Source organism: Medicago sativa, chromosome 6 (assembly GCF_051527215.1).
Source record: "Medicago sativa cultivar Bolivia chromosome 6, Bolivia_mono, whole genome shotgun sequence".
In the NCBI taxonomy this organism is placed as follows: domain Eukaryota; kingdom Viridiplantae; phylum Streptophyta; class Magnoliopsida; order Fabales; family Fabaceae; genus Medicago; species Medicago sativa.
The window spans coordinates 40,853,994-40,878,611 of record NC_140754.1 but is presented as its reverse complement, the minus strand read 5'-3'; the positions used below and the strand labels follow the sequence as shown (position 1 = coordinate 40,878,611).

At 34.4% G+C, this 24,618-nt stretch overlaps 2 protein-coding genes and 4 pseudogenes across 2 annotated transcripts; all 6 read left to right on the top strand.

Annotated features, from left to right (window-relative positions):
• Nucleotides 1-20: 20 nt before the first annotated feature.
• LOC146915151 (F-box/LRR-repeat protein 16-like) lies at nucleotides 21-1,663 on the top strand (annotated as a pseudogene).
• Nucleotides 1,664-3,495: 1,832 nt separating this feature from the next.
• On the top strand, nucleotides 3,496-4,788 carry LOC146915150 (F-box protein SKIP2-like). Its single transcript, XM_085721259.1, has one exon. The coding sequence runs from the start codon at nucleotides 3,496-3,498 to the stop codon at nucleotides 4,786-4,788; it is 1,293 nt and encodes a 430-aa protein (XP_085577385.1).
• A 4,798-nt stretch (nucleotides 4,789-9,586) lies between these two features.
• Nucleotides 9,587-10,957, top strand: LOC146915149 (F-box/LRR-repeat protein 16-like; annotated as a pseudogene).
• A 3,369-nt stretch (nucleotides 10,958-14,326) lies between these two features.
• Nucleotides 14,327-15,619, top strand: LOC146915148 (F-box protein SKIP2-like). The gene has a single exon (XM_085721258.1). The coding sequence runs from the start codon at nucleotides 14,327-14,329 to the stop codon at nucleotides 15,617-15,619; it is 1,293 nt and encodes a 430-aa protein (XP_085577384.1).
• Nucleotides 15,620-20,398: 4,779 nt separating this feature from the next.
• On the top strand, nucleotides 20,399-21,604 carry LOC146915147 (uncharacterized; annotated as a pseudogene).
• Nucleotides 21,605-23,007: 1,403 nt separating this feature from the next.
• On the top strand, nucleotides 23,008-24,249 carry LOC146915146 (uncharacterized; annotated as a pseudogene).
• Nucleotides 24,250-24,618: the final 369 nt, after the last annotated feature.

The following is a 24,618-nucleotide window of genomic DNA, read 5'->3' as shown; positions in this document are numbered from 1 at the left end:
TTTTGTTTTGTCAAAAAAAAAATAATACGAATGTTGAATAAAAAAAAATGATCAAACTAAGCATGAAGGAATAGAAGGAATAAAAGTGTACCTCACTGTAAATTATAGGAAACACAAGAATGAAAATTTACCCTAAACTCTCAAATCATCGCCGGAAGTCCATAACACTGACTAAACACTGAACCTCTCGAATTGTAAGTTCACCATCCTCATCTGTCTTCTCACTGTTAACGATGAGGATTATACAGTTGTTACGACTCCGCAAAACCCTAACTCATCACCGGCCCCGAAGGCACTCACAACAAATGGTTGACGATGAAACATATTCATATTTACCTTATGACTGTTGGGAATGCATCATCGGATTCCTCATCAACAACGATGACGACGAAAACTTGAATTCCCTATCCCTCGTCTCCAAGCAGTTCCTCACCATCACCAATCATCTTCGATTTTCACTCACTCTCAAAGAGGGATCAAGCCCTTTCCTCCCTCTTCTCTTCATAAGGTTTACCAACCTCACCTCCCTAGACCTCTCGCTCATCCACGACGATGACCTTGACGATCTTCTCTGTCAAATCTCAAATTTCCCATTGAAACTCAGATCACTGAAACTCCCATATGGATGCTGCTTTCCCGCAGGTGGGTTGCAAACTTTCTCCCAAAATATTACAACTATGACCTCTCTCAATTGTTACCGTACTTATTTTTGGGACAAAGATCTGTCACCCATTGTTGATTGTTTCCCTTTGCTAGAAGAGCTCGACTTCCAACACCCTTTGGTCATTGATAGTAATATACCTATCTTTGTCAATTCAATTCACTCTTTGTTATCCAAGTGTCCATGTATACAACGTTTGGAGCTTAGTAGTACTGATTTTCTAAATGATCAACATGTTGTTGATTTCTCTTTGTTTCTTGGTAATTTGGTGTCTATAAACCTCAGTGGTTGCGATCATCTCACAGAAACAACCTTGTTTTCTCTCGGTGGAAACTGTCCTTCATATGGAAGCCACGTATTGGGAAAGAGAGTGTAGGGCATTCTGGTGTATACCCTCAATTAAAGTCTCTCTATTTTGGCAGAAATTCAGAATTAAGTGATGAAATCCTCATAATGTTTGCTTCCATTTTCCCCAATTTGCAACATCTTGATTTGCCTTGGTGCGATCGTATATCTGAAGGTATTTGTCAAGTTTTAAGGAGATGTTGTAAGATTAGGCAATTGAACTTAACTGGATGTTCGAGAGTGAATATACATGGAATAAACTTTGTAGTTTCCCAACTGGAGGTGTTGCACTTGTCAAATACAAATGTTGATGATGAAACACTTTATATGATCTCAAAGAATTGTTGTAGGCTTAAACATTTGAACTTAGCTTCCTGTTCAAAATTGAAACTACATGGAATGGACTTTACAGTTCCCGAGCTGGAGGTGTTGAACTTGTCATATACAGCGGTTGATAATGAAACACTTTATATGATCTCAAAGAATTGTTGCGGGCTTTTGCAATTATTACTTAAAAATTGTAATGGTGTCACAGAGAAGGGTGTGAAACATTTGGTAGAAAACTGCACACAATTGGGAGATATACATATGGCGGGATTTAATTTAAGTAACAAAAATAGGAAACTCTTCTCGCGTCGTGGATGGCATATTTGCTAGTATTTTGAAATCGCTATGCTGAAGTTTGAACACTGTAAGTTCATTTTGTTTCAACATTTACTTCTCTAAGAAATTTCCTTTTTACAATGCATCTTACAAATTTGAATTATAATTGCCCAAGTAATAGTGCAACATGTTTATATAATGTACAATGCAATACAAGTAGCTTGCTGCAGCGTTGTTCAAAGGCTACGCCATGGTAGGATGACCGATTTTTTTACAACCATTGCAGTCAATTTATGAAGGAATGCTGATGCCCACCATGGCAGCGCCATAAGTCACAATTCAGCTGTCAAGCTTAATTTAAAGTTATTGTCTTGATTTTGTTTCTTCTGATACTATTCTACTTTATACATATGATCTTTCGGATGTGTCATTCCTGCGTCTTTTTAAATGAGATAAGAATCTAATGATGATGTTAATAATCAAAAAGCAAGAATGTTTGTAAATCTTTCATTGAATATTCATGATATGAATATAATTTTAGTTTCATTTGTTTTTACCGCTTGGAACTTGGAAGCAATGTTAAAATGACATCCCTGCACACAACTAGTAAGTACCATAATATGACATTTGTATGCTCGTTGTGCATGTTTTATCATGTTATATGTCTGTCACCTTTTTATGACTATTTTGTTATTCCAACTTATGAATAAACTCATAGAATATCTCCTACACCTCTATTTTTATATGTGAATGAATGTTACTTCGCCAAATTATGAATGTAACCGAACCAAATACTCGTTATATGGTTGTCATATTTCTCAATTAATTACTCAACATGTCAAGATGTTAATTAGTGTGATGAATGGATAGCCAATTTTTTGACCCTAATGTGCAGGTACTGCACAAAATGGATATCAAATACAACGTCTTTTTATTTTTGTGGGTGTACTTTTTAATATTAGTGAGGCACATATTATGAACAAAGGCTCCAAAAAAATATCACTAATTACTGCGATAATAATTTTTTTGGCACATTATTAAGAAAAACCAATTTTTTTTATAGGGAGGGTGTATATAGAAATCTTTGTGATTATGAGGGTATATATAGCAAATAGCGCAAAAAGGGCTAAACACATTAACAGGCAGCATGTCAATATTTGGGGCCTTTCGGTGAACTTTGCTATATACCTCATATAAACCAAATATTTCTATATACACCTTCCACCATAAAAAAAATTCAAAATTTGAGCCCGCTATCGGCATGGGCCCTAGGCCGTCGCACCCCTGACCTACGCCTAGGGTTGGCCCTGTAGAGGAGCCGTTATTAACTGAACCTTTTTTGAGAAAAAATTTAAAACTGAACTTAACCCAAATCAAACCAAAAAACTGTGATTGACTCATTTCACTCCAAAATCCAAATCTCAAATCGCGAAAAGCTTGCTCTGCCCAGAACCACCATTTTCAAAGCGAAAAGCATATCGTTTATAATTTTCAATTGTTAGCATAATAAAAAGAGCGGAAAGACGGGCACATGAGTGCCTGTCTTTTTGATCATTGCCTTAAAAAAAAAGTTATTTTGGTCATCGAATATATTTTTAGATAGTAAAATTAGTCAACATATGTGTTTTTCATTGATTAATTTATGCCATAAAATCATTAACAAAGAGAAGTATTAAAAAAAAATTGACAGAAAGAGAAGTATCGAAAATATGTTTGCGAATTAAATACACTTTGCAACCCAAATATTATCCGAAACTTAAAACATAAACCAGCAAATCATCAATCGGAGGATTTACCATCGTAACCGGCGGCAACATAGTTTCTCCTATCTTCTAATTTATTTCCATCGGTGCTAGAAGCGCCCATACAATTCGTTGCCAATGAAAATGAAGAAGGGAACTTCTTCCCTAAAATCTTCTCCCGATGAGAAGGAAAAAACATATTCATATTTGCCCGATGAGTGTTGGGAACGTATCTTCAGATTCATCATCAACTACAATGATGAAAACAAAAATCGTCGCAACTTGAATTGTCTCTCCCTCGTCTCCAAGCAGTTCCTCTCCATCACTAATTGTCTTCTATTTTCTCTCAGTGTCAAGGTGGAAAAATATCATTTCCTCCCTCATCTCTTCAAAAGGTTCACCAAGCTCAACACCCTTGACCTCACACACTTCAACGATGACCACAACCTCGACATGCTTCTTCATCAAATTTCAAATTTCCCATTGAAACTCACATCCCTGAAACTCCCCGAGTCATGCAGATTTCCTGCAAAAGGGTTGCAAGATTTCTCCCAAAACATTACAACTTTAACCTCTCTCACTTGTTCCATCATTTTTCTCAGTAACAACAATCTTTCGCTCATTGCAGATTTTTTCCCTTTGCTCGAAGAGCTCAACCTCGATCACCCTTTGGTCATCAATAAGGCTAACTTCATTAATTCATTTAGCTGTATGTTATCCAAGTTACAATGTATACAATATTTGGAACTTTGTAGCACTTATTTTCTAAATGATCAACATGTTGTTGATTTCTCTTTGTTTCTTGGTAATATGGTGTCTATAAACCTTAATAAATGCTGGAGCCTAACAGAATCAGCCTTGTTTTCACTCATTCGAAATTGTCCTTCACTTAGTGAAGTTAAAATGGAAAGCACGGCTATTGGGAAAGATAGCGTAGGGCATTCAGATTCTTTAGTTGAGTTTTGTGTATACCCTCAATTAAAGTCTCTCTATTTGGGTTACAATTCATGTTTAAGTGATGAAATTATCATAATGTTTGCTTCCATTTTCCCCAATTTACAACTACTTGATTTGAAGGTTTGCCGTGAAATATCTGAAGGTATTTGTCAAGTTTTAAGGAAATGTTGTAAGCTTAAACATTTGAACTTAGCTTTCTGTTCAAGCGTGAAACTACATGGAATGAACTGTGCAGTTCCCAAGCTGGAGGTGTTGAACTTATCAAATACAAAGGTGGATAATGAAACACTTTATATGATCTCAAAGAATTGTTTTGGCCTTTTGCAATTACTACTTGATAATTGTAAAAGTGTCACGGAGAAGGGTGTGAAAAATGTGGTAGAAAATTGCACACAACTGAGAGAGATAAATTTGGCGGGGTTTCATTTTAGTCACAAGTATAGGAAACGCTTCTTGCGTAGTGGATACCACCTTTGCTAGTATTCTGAAATTGCTATGCCGAAGTTTGAACAATGTAAGTGCTTTTTGTTTAAATATTTACTTCTCTGAGAAATTTCTTTTTAAAATGTCATCTTGCAAATTTGCATTATAATTCCCTAAGTAATTGTGTAACATATTTAAATAATGTACAATGTATTACAAATAGTTGGCTGCAGTGTTGTTAAATGGCTACGCCAAGGTGGAATGACAGGGTTTTATACAACCATTCTAGACAATTTGTGAAGGAATGCAGAGTTGTTATGTTTTTACCCTGGACTATTGCTTCACCAATTTAATTAAGAAATAATAATTACTGGTAGCTATTATTCTACATTCTTACTGGTACCTGAAATACTTACATGTGTTTTGTTATTTTATTAGAAGGAATATGCCATTATAAATGAAATGTTCAGAGACGTATTTTCTGATAATATTTTTGTAAGTAATGAAAGTGTGAAAACTTGTTGCAATCTACTTCTGAAATCCTATAGTTACTTATTAGTGTATACCTCTGAAATCCTATAGTTACTTATTCAGTAGAATGTTCCACAAGAAACCACGGGCTTTTTGGTCGAAACAAGCAGCTTGTACATGAAGCAAAAGCAGCAAAAGAGGCCCTGGGAGGTGGCACGGCCGTGCCTGCTGGTGGCACTGGCCGTGCCAAGCTTCTGACTAGGGGAGAGTATATTTTTGTCTTCAATCTTCGTATTTTTCATCCGAATCAGCTCCTGATCCTCTTTCTTTTGCTCCAAGACTCAATCTATCAAATATTCGTTCCTGAAATATAATAATATGCAATTGAAGTAAAATAGTTCTAAAAGGAAATAATATTTAAATAAAATAAACTTAAATATTCTAAATAAAACGAAACCAAATATTATATAAAAACTACTAATTAATGACTCATCAGTCATGAAAACCCTAACCTAGCATAGTAGATCAAGACATTATTAAATGAGTCTCATAGTTTTTCTCATGTTTGATGGTTAAGATAATATTGAGAAGTTCCCCTCGTTACTTTTAAAAATTATCAAACGAGTCCCAATGAGGGTGATTCTATCTATAGATACTATTCTCTATTAGAACTCAACTTTTTCCTTCCCAATGAGGGTTCCTATTTAAGACGGTGTTAGATATCTGATACACCGACCATTTTGGATGCCCTTAACTCATATATTGATATTTTTAAGACTTAAGTGTACTTTTGCCCCTCTATCTTTCACAATGTTGCGATTTTAGTCCCCTAAGAAACAAAATGACAAATTTAGCCCCATTCTTTTAGCCCCTTTGTAATATTGGTCATTTTGTCCAATTTTGACCCTGTCAAAGTTTGGCTGGTGGGTCCCGTGTGTAATTACTGAATTAAAAATAATTAAAATAACCACATAATCATTTTCTAAATTAAATAAATGGAAAAAAATTAAAAAATTAAAAAGATAATTTCAATATTCCAAAACAAGATCTCAATCCAAGTAAATCACTCTTTTCACACAACTTTCCAACAGATCTGCAAGATAATGTCTTGCGTAATTCAAGTGAAGCTCTTTTCTCACAGAAGTTGAAATCAAATTCTTGACAATGGTCCGATCGAAATAATACACTTTGAATCTCAACTGCGGAAACGTTGTTTGAACCAATGCTTCTAGATCCGTATCTGTAACAAGAAAGTGAAAAAAAATTCTCTGGACAAGAAGCGTGGTAAATAATCAAATGCTCCTCCGCGATTGAACCGCGAAAATATTCAGTATCAAGAGTAATCGTTACATGAACCAAACTTGGATGACATGCTTTGACGAAAAAACAGTGATGTGTGAAAATAGAATCGGTAATCATGGTGAGGGAGATGATGAATAATTGAAGATCTAATGGCTAAAGTTGGGTAATGAGAAGAATGGAGGGAGGGGGAGATGATGATTACAATCTTTAGGGTGGAGAAAAACCGTGATAGCTTCATAATCCACAAGATTGTTTTTTCTTCTGAATCTTTTGTTACCATATTTTGGACATTCAAATTGAATTGAATGTTACGAGGAATATTTTGTTACCATATGGTTTAAAAATTTAATTATTTTTAATTCAGTAATTACACACGTGGCCTGCAACGTAAGCATTGATCGAGTTAAAATTGGACAACATGACTAATATTGCAAAAAGACTAATATATAGGGGACTACATTTTTCTTTTTGTTAGGGCGGCAAAAATACACTTAAGCTTATTTTTAAACTATATTTACTCTTTCCTTTTGTATCTTTTCATCATATTATGTTATTTGTTTCTTTTAAAAAAGTCTCATTTTCATCATATGATTGTCAATGAAGTGCAAAATTTGAGCATGTAACACCCTTAAAATAAATCAAGACAGAGGAATCGATAAAAGTGACAGAAAAAGAGAATAAAGAAAATCAGAAATAATAACAGTGAAGCCCTCCTTCAAGTTTCTCTGATATAGGATAGTTGTTGCCTGTTGGGTTATACATATATACATATATATAAGGATAGTTATTATTATTACTTTTCAGAGATGAATATTTTCGAGCCAGAATGTTTGGAATCTTTCATTGAATATTCATTATATGTATATGGTTTTAATTTTAGTTGTTTTTATCACTTTGCCATAATATGCCATTTTGTATGTTCTTTGGTTGGATTTGTTTGTTTGATACTAACAGTATAAACATACGTTTGTCATTTAATTTATGATGCAGTTTAAAAAAGCAGAGAAATTAGCTGGAGAACACTACAAGGGAGTAAGATGATATACATTCTATGGTCGTGTTATATATTCTGGCATTGCTAGGATTTACGTATTTGCAACCAAACCAAATACTCATTCTATGGTCGTCATACTTGTCAATTAAATCCTTAACTTGCCAAGTTGTTATGGTGATGAATGGATAGTCAATTTTTTTTATCCCATATACGATGACATATGAAGGTGTTGTGAGGGTGGGAATTAGATGCCCATCATGTTATTGGTTTAGGTGTCGACATTTGGAAGTACGAAGTTTCAATTGCAAATACATTTTCAGTTTTTAGTTAATTATGTGCTTTAGTCATGTGCATGATTGGCTTAGAAATAACTTGAAGTGTTGAATCATTCAACAAGTAGTTACTGGCTAATCGAACAAACAAATATGTCCTCTTTGCTGTCGAAATGAGATGGATGAAGAGGATATATTTGTAAAAAATTCTCAAGATGTATTCATGGACACTATAAAAGTGGTCCATCCTCAACATGCCCTAAGTTCAGCATTACCTAAAGTTATTTTCGACAATGATCTGTCACATGACAAATTGGTTGATCAATTTGTCAAAAATAAATTATACCATTGCCTATATTATTCAATTTTTTGACCTGTGTAGATGTACCAAAATATTTATACCTGGCTATTCGGATCAGATTGGGTAGTTGAATTGCTTGAACTGGGAACTGGACTTGTATTCAGTCCGAAAGACCCTTGAAACCAACGTGCAATTGAATCGGAAAAAGAACTGGAAGTTACTTATAGGTGTCTCCTTATAAGTGATCAAAGGTGTGTCTTATTCTCATTTTAATATATGCTGCTGATTGTTTGGTAATTGAACAGCTTTGATTGATGCAAATTAGCTGATGTAGTTTCAACTTAGGGAGTGTTGGTGTAGTGATTCTGACTTGCGTTTTTTTTTTTTTGGACTGTGTGATGTGTCAGTGCTGATTGAGATTCAATTTGTGGGTAATAATAATTGTTTTGATTGCAGATGAACTGAAAAACATATAATCTGAACAATATTATCTGAACATTATTACTTAGGTATGACAATATTATTTGATGATTTTGGGTTGATATTGAAAAGCCGTATGGAAATGATGTTCAGAGCACTCAAATTTCTCTTGGAAAAGATATAACATTCTGAGTTCATGACGTGATTTATAATGCCTTGCGTCAAACATGAATACATGACATAATGTATCGTTGTGAAAAGGACAATGTTCTTGCTCATGTCCACAGAGGGTGTGTGCAAGTGCGAATCTTGGATTTAGTTGAACTGCCTGTTGAGATTTTTTCAATGCAGTTTCATGATCCTTTTGCAGGCTGTAGCAATTTCACTTAGCACACCTGCCACGACATTTAAAAGAAATGATCAAAACACGAACTTAGGAAAATTCATATAGTTGCATTTGATTCATGACCAACATTTGAGACCAAAAGATCTGCCAAGATGGAACTAAACTTGTATTATAAAGATGTGTGGAGCCAGACCAACACAAACCACAGAAAAGTAATTTACCCTTGCCCCGCAAATTACCAAAATACCTTTAGTCGTTAGAATGACTAAAATACCCTTCTCGCCTAAATATTCACTAATCCCAAATCAAACCCACAAACAAGCAATTAAACACACATAATAATTAAATAAACAAATAAATAAATAATCCTAGCGAAAATCGGGATGTTAAAAAAACCCTAAAGGGCATTTTTGAGAAAAAATTGGTGCGATAAATGAATAAGGTGAAAAAAATAATAGCAAAAAAAAATCTGTAAATAATAAAAAAAATAAAAATATAATATGAATGTTGAATAAAAAAAGTGATCAAACTAAGCATGAAGGAATAGAAGGAATAAAAGCACACCTCACTGTAAATTATAGGAAACACAAGAATGAAAATTCACGCTAAACTCTCAAATCATCGTCAGAAGTCTAGAACACTGACTAAACATTGAACCTCTCGAATTGTAAGTTCACCATCCTCATCTGTCTTCTCACTGTTAACGATGAGGATTATACAGTTGTTACGACTCCGCAAAACCCTAACAAATGGTTGACGATGAAACATATTCATATTTACCTTATGACTGTTGGGAATGCATCATCGGATTCCTCATCAACAACGATGACGACGAAAACTTGAATTCCCTATCCCTCGTCTCTAAGCAGTTCCTCTCCATCACCAATCATCTTTGATTTTCACTCACTCTCAAAGAGGGATCAAGCCCTTTCCTCCCTCTTCTCTTCATAAGGTTCACCAACCTCACCTCCCTAGACCTCTCGCTCATCCACGACGATGACCTTGACGATCTTCTCCGTCAAATCTCAAATTTCCCATTGAAACTCAGATCGCTGAAACTCCCATATGGATGCTGCTTTCCCGCAGGTGGGTTGCAAACTTTCTCCCAAAATATTACAACTTTGACCTCTCTCACTTGTTACTGTACTTATTTTTGGGACAAAGATCTGTCACCCATTGTTGATTGTTTCCCTTTGCTAGAAGAACTCGACTTCCATCACCCTTTGGTCATTGATAGCATTGTACCTATCTTTGTCAATTTAATTCACTCTCTGTTATCCAAGTGTCCATGTATACAACGTTTGGAACTTAGTAGCACTGATTTTCTAAATGATCAACATGTTGTTGATTTCTCTTTGTTTCTTGGTAATTTGGTGTCTATAAACCTCAGTGGTTGTGATCATCTCACAGAAACAACCTTGTTTTCTCTCGTTGGAAACTGTCCTTCACTTAGTGAGATTAATATGGAAGACACATCTATTGGGAAAGAGAGTGTATGGCATTCTGGTGTATACCCTCAATTAAAGTCTCTCTATTTGGGCAGAAATTCAGAATTAAGTGATGAAATCCTCATAATGTTTGCTTCCATATTCCCCAATTTGCAACATCTTGATTTGCCATGGTGCGATCGTATATCTGAAGGTATTTGTCAAGTTTTAAGGAGATGTTGTAAGATTAGGCATTTGAACTTAACTGGATGTTCGAGAGTGAATATACTTGGAATAAATTTTGTAGTTTCCAGCTGGAGGTGTTGCACTTGTCAAATACAAATGTTGATGATGAAACACTATATGATCTCAAAGAATTGTTGTAGGCTTAAACATTTGAACTTAGCTTCCTGTTCAAAAGTGAAACAACATGGAATGGACTTTGCAGTTCCCGAGCTGGAGGTGTTGAACTTGTCATATACAGCGGTTGATAATGAAACACTTTATATGATCTCAAAGAATTGTTGTGGGCTTTTGCAATTATTACTTAAAAATTGTAATGGTGTCACAGAGAAGGGTGTGAAACATTTGGTAGAAAACTGCACACAATTGGGAGATATACATATGGCAGGATTTCATTTAAGTGACAAAAATAGGAAACTCTTCTCGCCTCGTGGATGGCATATTTGCTAGTATTTTGAAATTGCTATGCTGAAGTTTGAACACTGTAAGTTCATTTTGTTTCAACATTTACTTCTCTGAGAAATTTCCTTTTTAAAATGCATCTTACGTACAAATTTGAATTATAATTGCTCAAGTAATAGTGCAACATGTTTATATAATGTACAATGCAATACAAGTAGCTGGCTGCAGCGTTGTTGAAAGGCTACGCCATATGGTAGGATGACAGATTTTTTTACAACCATTGCAGTCAATTTATGAAGGAATGCTGATGACCACAATTCAGCTGTCAAGCTTAATTTAAATTTTGATTTAACTTGAAAGCTAATATGAAGTAAATAAGGCATATAGCTTATGAATTGATTAATGATATAGTGTTTTTCTTCTGATAAATTGGCAATTTTAGTAAAGTTATTGTCTTGATTTTGTTTCTTCTGATACTATTCTACTATATACATATGATCTTTCGGATGTGTCATTCCTGCGTCTTTTTAAATGAGATAAGAATCTAATGCTGATGTTAATAATCAAAAAGCAAGAATGTTTGTAATCTTTCATTGAATATTCATGATATGAATATAATTTTGGCTTAATTGATCTGCCGGTCCCTTAACTTATTTCTTTTATTCAATTTGGTCCCATAAGTCTTAACTTTCTCAAACACGTCCCTTAACTTATTTCTTTTATTCGATTTGGTCCAATTTTGATAATTTTAATCCCCTAGAAAAAGAGACCGTTGGATTACGGAGGTCTATCAGATTTTATTGTGTATCACCAACACCTAATTTATTTACTTTCTTCTTCCCTCATCTTCCTCTACATTCATCCTTCATCAATATTCATCAATAAAACCCAAGGAAAAAAATTTAAACCTACTATTTAATCACTACACCACCATCATTGTCATCTTCATCTATCATCATCAACACGGCCTCCAATCACTCCACCATAATCATCCCAAAATCAAAAGAAGAAAAATCCATTCTTTTCAAAACAATAAAAAACTTGTCACAGGTTCAAAAAATCAAACACAAAAAATTAAATCATCATCATTTCGTTATACACAGTGGAGTATGCAAGAATCAACAATTACAGAAAACAATCTTTTAACAGTGATTGAATTGAATCAATAAAGTGTTAAAAAAAAAAAAAAACAAGATAACTCTCAAATTGATACTATCCATTTTCTATTTCTATTCTTCAATGCAATCTGTGCAACAGGAGAACAAGTCCTAAACTTCTCAACCCAAAATTTCACATCCTCTTTTCCCAATCTGAAACTCGTCATCAAAACAACCACAAAGAAAAACCCTAAAAACCAATCCTTTATGGCTTTATTTCTCAACAATGAAATCGAAGAAACCCCACCGACAACAATTTCTTTGGCGAAGAGGGAGATGAGATCAAGGATGGAGTCTCTCTAATTTGCTGCTATTCCAGAGAGATGAAAGAGAATTTTGTTGTCTCTCTAATCAGAAGCCAATGTTCATTCAAATTGCTTCGGGCGATGATTTTGCCGACGAGGGAATCAAAGGGTTCTGGCAAGATCTTGAGATTGAATTCGATTTGGAATTGTTGAATCTGATAGACTGGAATTGCGGAGATTGGAATTGTAGGAGTGTGATTTAGAATTGAATTTGGATTTTATTTTATTTTATTTCATGATGATGATTGAAGGATGAATGAAGATGAAGATGATGGACGATGAAATTTGGTGTTGGTGATACACTATAAAATTTGATAGACCTCCGTAATCCAACGGTCTCTTTTTTTAGGGGATTAAAATTATCAAAATTGGACCAAATTGAATAAAAGAAATAAGTTAAGGGACGTGTTCGAGAAAGTTAAGAGACTTATGGGATCAAATTGAATAAAAGAAATAAGTTAAGGGGATCGGCAGATCAATTAACCCTATAATTTTAGTTTCATTTGTTTTTACCGCTTGGAACTTCGAAGTAATGTTAAAATGACATCCCTGCACACAACTAGTAAGTACCATAATATGCCATTTGTATGTTCGTTGTGCATGTTTTATCATGTTATATGTCTGTCACCTTTTTATGACTATTTTGTTATTCCAACTTATGAATAAACTCATAGAATATCTCCTACACCTCTATTTTTATATGTGAGTGAATGTTAACTTCGCCAAATTATGAATGTAACCGAACCAAATACTCGTTATATGGGGAGAATCTTCACCCGTTATATGGTTGTCATATTTCTCAATGGAGAGAATCTTCACCCGTTATATGGTTGTCATATTTCTCAATTAATTACTCAACATGTCAAGATGTTAATTAGTGTGATGAATGGATAGCCAATTTTTTGACCCTAATGTGCAGGTACTGCACAGAATGGATATCAAATACAACGTCTTTTTATTTTTGTGGCGATAATTTTTAATATTAGTCAGGCACATTATTATGAACAAAGGGTCCAAAAAAATATCACTAATTTCTGCGATAATAATTTTTTTGACACATTATTAAGAAAAACCAATTTTTTTTTATAGGGAGGGTGTATATAGAAATCTTTGTAATAATGAGGGTATATATAGCAAATAGCGCAAAAAGGGCTAAACACATTAACAGGCAGCATGTCAATATTTGAGGCCTTTCGGTGAACTTAGCTATATATATCTCATATAAACCAAATATTTCTATATACACCTTCCACCATAAAAAAAAATTCAAAATTTGAGCCCGCTATCGGCATGGGCCCTAGGCCGTCGCACCCCCGACCTACGCCTAGGGCTGGCCCTGTAGAGGAGCCGTTATTAACTGAACCTTTTTTGAGAAAAAAATTCAAAACTGAACTTAACCCAAATCAAACCAAAAAACTGTGATTGACTCATTTCACTCCAAAATCCAAATCTCAAGTCGCGAAAAGCTTGCTCTGCCCAGAACCACCATTTTCAAAGCGAAAAGCACATCGTTTATTATTTTCAATTGTTAGCGTAATAAAAAAAAAGGGAAAGACGGGCACATGAGTGCCTGCCTTTTTGCTAGTACAAATAATGTCCTTTATTATTAGTAACTTTATTTGGTCATTGCCTTTAAAAAAAAAGTTATTTTGGTCATCGAATATATTCTTAGATAGTAAAATTAGTCAACATATGTGTTTTTCGTTGATTAATTTATGCCATAAAATCATTAATAAAGAGAAGTATTAAAAAAAATGACACAGAGAAGTATCGAAAATATGTTTGCGAATTAAATACACTTTGCAACCCTAATATGATCCGAAACTTAAAACATAAACCAGCAAATCATCAATCGGAGGATTTACCATCGTAACCGGCGGCAACATAGTTTCTCCTATCTTCTAATTTATTTCCATCGGTGCTAGAAGCGCCCGTACAATTCGTTGCCAATGAAAATGAAGAAGGGAACTTCTTCCCTAAAATCTTCTCCCGATGAGAAGGAAAAAACATATTCATATTTGCCCGATGAGTGTTGGGAACGTATCTTCAGATTCATCATCAACTACAATGATGAAAACAAAAATCGTCGCAACTTGAATTGTCTCTCCCTCGTCTCCAAGCAGTTCCTCTCCATCACTAATTGTCTTCTATTTTCTCTCAGTGTCAAGGTGGAAAAATATCATTTCCTCCCTCATCTCTTCAAAAGGTTCACCAAGCTCAACACCCTTGACCTCACACACTTCAACGATGACCACAACCTCGACATGCTTCTTCATCAAATTTCAAATTTCCCATTGAAACTCACATCCCTGAAACTCCCCAAGTCATGCAGATTTCCTGCAAAAGGGTTGCAAGATTTCTCCCAAAACATTACAACTTTAACCTCTCTCACTTGTTCCATCATTTTTCTCAGTAACAACAATATTTCGCTCATTGCAGATTGTTTCCCTTTGCTCAAAGAGCTCAACCTAGATCACCCTTTGGTCATCAATAAGGCTAACTTCATTAATTCATTTAGCTGTATGTTATCCAAGTTACAATGTATACAACATTTGGAACTTTGTAGCACTTATTTTCTAAATAATCAACATGTTGTTGATTTCTCTTTGTTTCTTGGTAATATGGTGTCTATAAACCTTAATAAATGCTGGAGCCTAACAGAATCAGCCTTGTTTTCACTCATTAGAAATTGTCCTTCACTTAGTGAAGTTAAAATGGAAAGCACGGCTATTGGGAAAGATAGCGTAGGGCTTTCAGATTCTTTAGTTGAGTTTTGTGTATACCCTCAATTAAAGTCTCTCTATTTGGGTTACAATTTATGTTTAAGTGATGAAATTATCATAATGTTTGCTTCCATTTTCCCCAATTTACAACTACTTGATTTGAAGGTTTGCCGCGAAATATCTGAAGGTATTTGTCAAGTTTTAAGGAAATGTTGTAAGCTTAAACATTTGAACTTAGCTTTCTGTTCAAACGTGAAACTACATGGAATGAACTTTGCAGTTCCCAAGCTGGAGGTGTTGAACTTATCAAATACAAAGGTGAATAATGAAACACTTTATATGATCTCAAAGAATTGTTTTGGCCTTTTGCAATTACTACTTGATAATTGTAAAAGTGTCACGGAGAAGGGTGTGAAAAATGTGGTAGAAAATTGCACACAACTGAGAGAGATAAATTTGGCGGGGTTTCATTTTAGTCACAAGTATAGGAAACGCTTCTTGCGTAGTGGATACCACCTTTGCTAGTATTCTGAAATTGCTATGCCGAAGTTTGAACAATGTAAGTGCTTTTTGTTTAAATATTTACTTCTCTGAGAAATTTCTTTTTAAAATCTCATCTTGCAAATTTGCATTATAATTCCCTAAGTAATTGTGTAACATATTTAAATAATGTACAATGTATTACAAATAGTTGGCTGCAGTGTTGTTAAATGGCTACGCCAAGGTGGAATGACAGGGTTTTATACAACCATTCTAGACAATTTGTGAAGGAATGCAGAGTTGTTATGTTTTTACCCTGGACTATTGCTTCACCAATTTAATTAAGAAATAATAATTACTGGTACCTATTATTCTACATTCTTACTGGTACCTGAAATACTTACATGTGTTTTGTTATTTTATTAGAAGGAATATGCCATTATAAATGAAATGTTCAGAGACGTATTTTCTGATAATATTTTTGTAAGTAATGAAAGTGTGAAAACTTGTTGCAATCTACTTCTGAAATCCTATAGTTACTTATTAGTGTATACCTCTGAAATCCTGAAGTAATAGTACTGGTTGTTTTAATTTGTTAATGTTTTTCTGATGAATATGTCGATGATATGTACCATTCACGTTAGTGTTTTTTTCCCCTGATAAATTGGCAATTTTATTGAAATCTCTACATGTTAGTAAAGTTATTGTCTTGATATGTTTTTTTTTTTTAAATGAGATAAGAATCTAATGATGATGTTAATAATCAAAAAGCAAGAATGTTTGATGTCAGAACATATTCACGATGAAAATTTGAGAGCCAGAATGTTTTTAATTTTTCATTGTATATTCATGATATGTATATAGTTTGGAACTTTTGTAGGTAATGCTAAAATGACATCCCTGCACACAACTAGAAAGTAACACAATATGCCATTTGTACGTTCTTTGTTCATCTACATGCTTAAATGCATCTATTTTGTTAAATGTTTGTTTGAAACTAAATTAATAGTATAAACATAAGTTTGTCTTTTATGATGCAGTTTTATTAGATGTTAAAAATCTGAGAAGTTTGTTGGAGAACTCCCCATGGGAGTAAGGAGACATACATTGTTGGAGTAGATTTGCAGAAGAGATTAGAGACTCATCCAAGAACTGTTATTGATTTTAATTTGTTCGAAATGTGAAACTATCAAAGTCAGTATTATTTAGATTTTTGGCTCTTTCGAGTTAGAATAAAAGAAAGAAGTTTTATCTGTTTAAAAGAATAGCCCTAGTCTTGCGTTAAACAATGCAAAAATTGCCTCAGTCTTGCATTATAATTGTTTCAGTCTTCTATGACCGATACTGATTTGTTGAGTTATAGTACTTTGGTGTGCATGTTTTATCATGAGAGTAATTACATTATGCAGCTTAATTATTTATGTCCATAATTTCTACAATTGATAGTGTTATATGTCTGTCACCTTAATTATGCTACTGTTAGCCTATTGTAACACTCTATGCGATCTCAAAGAATTGTTGTGGGCTTTTGCACCTATTTTGAACTTTGTGATAATGTCACAGAAATGGGCATTACTAGTATTTCGAAAGTGTTGTGCTGAAAGTTCGAACTCTGTAAGTTTCTTAATTTTCTAAGAAATTACTTTTTCAACATGTCAACATACAAATGAGCATTTACTCATTAGTCTATGCATGATAATTCTCTAAGTAATAGTTTAATATTTTTATATAGTGTAAAGTGTAATGTTAAAAGTGCTAAATGATGGATTTTTAACAATAGCCATAGGAAATTTGTGAAGGAATGTCGGTGACCACCATTATGGCGCCATAGGCCACAATGGCGTGTATATGTGGCGTCAGTAGTAAAGGAAAAAAAAACACTGTGATCTGCTACATATTTTTTAGTGAGCTGCTTTCAAGTTTTGTTTGTTTTGATGTCAGTTTAGTGAGCCTTTCCTGGTCTTTTTCATCAACGTGCGATTCTATCTTGGTGTAGTGATGTAGTTTTAAATCAATAGGGTTGTTGTTTGGTGCTGCTTGGTAGTTTCGAAAGAGGCCTTTATAAGTATATAGGTGTTTATCCATAGAAAAACTTATATCAGGGATCTTCTAAAAATGTCGACGTATACATTTTCAAGACCAAATACATTTTCTTACATATGATTTACGAAAATTTTATTTAGACTGAATCGTAGAACACTAAACCAACGTGACTAACATAGGGCTGTTTAAACTAAAAATACTATGTTTGTGAATGCTACCATAATGGATTCAAATAGTTCGAGAGATATCTATATATTACTGTAAATGGTGCCATGTCATATAAATTGGATTATGATTCTAGAAACTTGAGAAGTAGTTCTCCGGCCACCATAACTAACTTCTCCGGCCACCATAACTATCTTCTCCGGTGGCGCTCTATCTCAATTGTGCATCATTCTTCTCCGTTTTTGTTGCGTTCTTCATCGATTTTTCTTCTCATTCAAGATCTACCCATGGTATTCGCGATTGTTCGAGTTTGATGTCGTAGCTCCGACGATGATTTCTCTCTCATTTTGATCAGTTATCCTCTGTTTCTTCTTCGTCTTCTCTGGTTTCTTGTGGACGCTGGTCTTCTCCAAGCTGTTTTCTGTTTTGGCTATCGGTTTGCGTGGTGGTTGTGTCTTCCGGCAAGAATAGTTGGCTGCAGTATTGTTATGTAGTTACGCCACTGCGGAATGACAGTTTTTTAACAACCATTGTAGTCAATTTGTGAAGGAATGCTGATGCCCGCCATGGTGGCGCCATAAATCGCAATTCAGCAGTCAAACTTAATTTATGTTTAGATTTAAGTTGCTAGCTAATATGAAGTAAATAAGGCATATAGCTTATGAATTGAATAATCATAAGTGTTTGATAATATGTGTACTTACGATTTGTATGGCTTTGAGAAAAATCATTACATAGTTGGTAAGATCCCTATATTTTGAAGTAAACAAGGTATATTATCATTTCATAGACAAATTTTTGTGTGTGATAATATGTTTGGGATTGTCATAACTTATTTTAGCATCAATTACTGTGAATTCTATGAATTTCTTTAATTACTTATGCATGTTTCCCGTAATCACAATATATTATTACGTTTTGTAAATTGGCAGTTTTATTATATTTTGTTGATGTTTTTCTGGTGAATATGTCCATGATATATATGTGCCATTAATTACATGTTAATAAAGTTATCATCTTGATTTTGTTTCTGTGAAAAATACTATTCTGCTTTATATGTATGATCTTACGTATGAGTCATTCCTGCCTCTTTTTCATGATGTTAATACTCTTAGTTAAGACACAAAAAGCAAAGAATGTTTGATGTCAGATCATATTCATGATGAATGTTTTAGAGCCAGAATGTTTTTAATCTTTCATTGAACATTCATGATATGTACGTAGTTTTAGTTTCATTTGTTTTTACCTCTTGGAACTTGGAAGTAACGTTAAAATGGCATCCCTGCACACAACTAGAAAGCACCATAGTATGCCATTTCTATGTTCATTGGTCATCTACGTGCTTAAATATATCTATTTTTGGATTTGTTTGTTTGATACTAACAGTATAAACATATGTTTGTCATTTATATATGATGCAGTTTAAGGGAGTAAGATGACATACATCGTTGAAGTAGATATGCAGAAGAGATTCTAGACTCGTCCAAGAAATGTAGTAGAGTTTTGTTTGGGATATGAAACTATCAAAGTCAAAATTATTTGGTTTTTAGCTCTTTGTGTTTGGAAAAAAGATCTTCTACCTAGTAGGCATGTTTGCATATGAAAATCTTGGATTCGGTTCAACTGCCACAATATTCACCAGAACTAACAAACAAGTATAAATGATTAGTTTGAAAAGAACAGATCAGAAATACAACCAAATTGAATAGAAGAAAAAATGTTAAGGCATTCAACACTAAATCTGAAGAGGGATTCACATGAAAAGCAATGAAAAGATGAAGTTTTAAGCTATCAACGGAAGTAACTTGAATTGGAAAAGTCTTTTCATGTGTACCTACAAAGATTGAAGAACTAACCAATCAGTGGAAATCGGTTCCTGTGCAACGTAGCATAGCTTAGCCTCATAGAAGAGCTAACAGATACATGTCCACACACATAAAGGACTGTTGATTATATATCCATTCCTTCCAAACTATACGGTTCAATTTGACAAGCAAGACTAAAGGCCTGATATGCGTCGAAACATATAGAATGCCATATCTCACGAATATAATGCAGAGCTCTCCATAATGGTTAATAGAAATGATATCCGGATTTTCTCAACAAATATTTAATTCATATGTTTCTTTAGTCAATAGATTAAAACTAAGACAATTGCTCAAATTTGAGTTAAAAAAGCATCACAATCACAAGCTTGAATTTCTCAAATTGTTTTTGCATGATGACTTGTCTGCAAGCACATATTATACAAGCTAAGAATTGTACTTTGTAATATTTGTAAAAGTTTTAAGTTCTACTGCCTTTCTATTGTACATACACTTGTAATGTATGATATTAGTTAAAAATCAAAATAATGAGTACACACTTATTGTAGCAGCCCTGATTTTGACATATTCTTTATTATGATTACAGTTTATGGCATGCCACAACAGATTCAAAATATTTGCATGCTTAAAGTTAAATGGATACCAAGCAACTCATCAATACTTTCTAAAAATAAGCAAGCCCATTAACCCAACAAAATAATAAAAAATTACTTATATAGTATTCTGTACCCTTACTTCTTCTCATCCGAAACCCTTGAAAAATAAACGCTCAAGCCATTACGGAAACCCAATGAAGAAGAAGATAACTTCTTCTCTCAAATCTTCTTCACAAGAGATGGTTGAAGAAGAAACATATTTATATTTAGCTGACGATTGTTGGGAATCTATTTTTAAATTCATCGTTAACAACGACGGTAGCTGTTTGAGTTCTCTTTCCCTTGTCTCCAAACAGTTCCTCTCCATAACCAATTTTCTCCTACTCTCACTCACCGTCTATCCGTCAACAGTCCCTTTCCTCAAACGCCTACCGCATTCAGGTCGACAGCATTCTTCCTTTAATCTCTCGTTTCCCACTGAAGAAACTCACATCCCTTGCGCGAGCTTTTTCCCAAAATATTACAACTTTGACCTCTCTCACTTGTTCTTGTATTTGGCTTGATAACAACAATCTCTTACTCATTTCCGATTGTTTTCCTTTGTTGAAACAACTCAACCTCAATAACCTTTCATCCATCAAAAATCCCACTAACTTCACTAGTGCAATTTGCTCTCTATTATCTAAGTGTCGATGTATACAACATTTGGATCTTGATAAGACAACTTTTCTGACTGATCAACATGTTGCTGAGTTTTCTTTGTTTCTTGCTGATTTGGTGTCTATAAACCTAAGTGAATGTTTGCATCTCACAGAATCAGCCCTGTTTTCACTCATTAGAAATTGTCCTTCACTTGGTGAGATCAAAATGGAAAGCACCTCTATTGGGAAAGAGAGTGTAGGGTATTTGCAGTTTGGTGTATACCCTCAATTGAAATCTCTCTACTTGGGTAGAAATCGATTGTTAAGTGATGAAAGAATCATATTGTTCGCCTCTACTTTCCCCAACTTGCAGCTGCTTGATTTGTATTGCCGCATGCACATCAATAGTGATGAAGGTATTTGTCAAGTTTTAAGGAGGTGTTGTCTGTTAAGGCATTTGAACTTAGATGGATGTTTAAGACTGAAGCGACTTGGAATAAACTCTGTAGTTCCCAAACTAGAAGTGTTGAACTTTACAGACACAATGGTTGATGATGAAACACATGAATAATCTCAAAGAATTGTTGTGGGCTTTTGCAACTATTCGTAGAATATTGTGCTAATGTCACCGAGAATGGAATGAAACACGTGGTAGAAAACTGCAAACAACTTAGAGAGATTAATTTGGGGGATATCCATGTAAGTGACGAAAATAGGAAACTTTTCTCACGTCGTGGAATACAGTTAGTGCAATATTAGCATATGTTTGATTTTGAATAGCATTTCTTTTGATTGGTTCTATGACTTCTATTTGGTGTTTTAGTTTAGTGGTAGTTTATTTCATTACCTACATTACTTGATTGCTAGTGATTGACTTAATGGCCTTTAAAGGAAAAGTAAAATGCCAAGTATTTTTCGATTGGAATTTTAATTATGATATTTTTCCATTTTAGTTACTTGGTATCATTAAAGAGGCTGTTATATTGAGCAATGTTTTGAGCTTTTAAGTATTACTTTGGGGTCGTGCTCCGGTCCGATTCACCTTTTCGGTCGGACGAAACGACCCAATATATTGCTGCCACGTGGTTTTGTTTTTAGTGGGTAGAAAAATGTGTTTCGGCCCTTTTACAAAAACACCCTTAATGAAATGTGTTACGTTTTACCAATATGCCCCTGCCCCCTTTCACCGTCTTCTTCTATACTCTTCTTCCATTCTCTCTTAGCTTGTTTCTTTCTTCGACTGTTCACGTGTTTCAGATCATGGAAAATCTTGGAGCTTGTTCGTCGTTCTTCAAGGTACAATATCGTCTTTCTTTCTCCCTTAATGTAATAATTTGGTATTGTACCGTTTCGTACTTCGTACTCATTTATAATATATGGTGTGATCATAGAAAGTTAGAGACTTAGAGTTGTTCGTCGAGAAAGTATTGTACTATTTTACTAATTTAAAATACTTGCAACATTGTCCTACTCAGAAATTCCTAAAGCAGGGCATAGCATAGCCACTATTGTAAAACATGCAGACTTACATTGAACGATCACTAACGATTCAATTTAGTCCTTAAACTATTTTAATCAACTATCATTACTCTCTTAAATTTGGTGTTTTAGGTTTATCTATTAGTATAAGGACTAAATTGACAGTTTATTTTGCAAAATTATCGAACCAATAAGGGTGCGTTTGTTTTGGATTTTTTTTGAAAAAAAAAATCTATTCTTTTATAAAAAGTACAAGTACAACAAAAAGTTGATGGACCACGCTCGTTTGTTGTACTAGTCAGCATGATTGACTACAACAACAACAACAAACGAGCCAGTCCAAATTAACATATTTTTTCCTTGACTGGTCAGCATGATTGACCACGTTTTTTCCCTCAATCATCAATAAACCTTTTCCTTTATGTTGATCCGAATAGAGGCTATTGAAGGTTTATTCCAAATTCCAAAATATCAGTAAAGGCCTGTTATTTTTTGAAGTCACCGAATCAGGGACGGACCTGACCACGACATGGTGTGACAAGTGCCACACCAGCACAGGTTCAATTTTTACTCATATATTAATATAGACACAGGGGAATATTTTTACTCTTTTGTAATTTAGACATGTGTCTATATTTTTACTGACATATTAATAAGAGACACGTGTTTATTATGGAAACCCAATGAAGAAGAAGATAACTTCTTCTCTCAAATCTTCTTCACAGGAGATGGTTGAAGAAGAAACATATTTATATTTACCTGACGATTGTTGGGAATCTATTTTTAAATTCATCGTTAACAACGACGGTAGCTGTTTGAATTCTCTTTCCCTTGTCTCCAAACAGTTCCTCTCCATAACCAATTTTCTCCTACTCTCACTCACCGTCTATCCGTCAACAGTCCCTTTCCTTAAACGCCTACCGCATTCAGGTCGACAACATTCTTCGTTTAATCTCTCGTTTCCCACTGAAGAAACTCACATCCCTCGCTTTCACCAGCAATCGCACCTTTCCCACAAAAGGGTTGCGAGCTTTTTCCCAAAATATTACAACTTTGACCTCTCTCATTTGTTCCTGTATTTGGCTTGATAACAACAAATTCTTACTCATTGCCGATTGTTTTCCTTTGTTGAAACAACTCAACCTCAATAACCTTTCATCGATCAAAAATCCCACTAACTTCACTAGTGCAATTTGCTCTCTATTATCTAAGTGTCGATGTATACAACATTTGGATCTTGATAAGACAACTTTTCTGACTGATCAACATGTTGCTGAGTTTTCTTTGTTTCTTGCTGATTTGGTGTCTATAAACCTAAGTGAATGTTTGCATCTCACAGAATCAGCCCTGTTTTCACTCATTAGAAATTGTCCTTCACTTGGTGAGATCAAAATGGAAAGCACCTCTATTGGGAAAGAGAGTGTAGGGTATTTGCAGTTTGGTGTATACCCTCAATTGAAATCTCTCTACTTGGGTAGAAATCGATTGTTATGTGATGAAAGAATCATATTGTTCGCCTCTACTTTCCCCAACTTGCAGCTGCTTGATTTGTATTGATGCATGCACATCAATAGTGATGAAGGTATTTGTCAAGTTTTAAGGAGATGCTGTCTGTTAAGGCATTTGAACTTAGATGGATGTTTAAGACTGAAGCGACTTGGAATAAACTCTGTAGTTCCCAAACTAGAAGTGTTGAACTTGACAGACACAATGGTTGATGATGAAACACATGTATAATCTCAAAGAATTGTTGTGGGCTTTTGCAACTATTCGTAGAATATTGTGCTAATGTCACCGAGAATGGAATGAAACACGTGGTAGAAAACTGCAAACAACTTAGAGAGATTAATTTGGGGGATATCCATGTAAGTGACGAAAATAGGAAACTTTTCTCACGTCGTGGAATACAGTTAGTGCAATATTAGCATATGTTTGATTTTGAATAGCATTTCTTTTGATTGGTTCTATGACTTCTATTTGGTGTTTTAGTTTAGTGGTAGTTTATTTCATTACCTACATTACTTGATTGCTAGTGATTGACTTAATGGCCTTTAAAGGAAAAGTAAAATGCCAAGTATTTTTCGATTGGAATTTTAATTATGATATTTTTCCATTTTAGTTACTTGGTATCATTAAAGAGGCTGTTATATTGAGCAATGTTTTGAGCTTTTAAGTATTACTTTGGGGTCGTGCTCCGGTCCGATTCACCTTTTCGGTCGGACGAAACGACCCAATATATTGCTGCCACGTGGTTTTGTTTTTAGTGGGTAGAAAAATGTGTTTCGGCCCTTTTA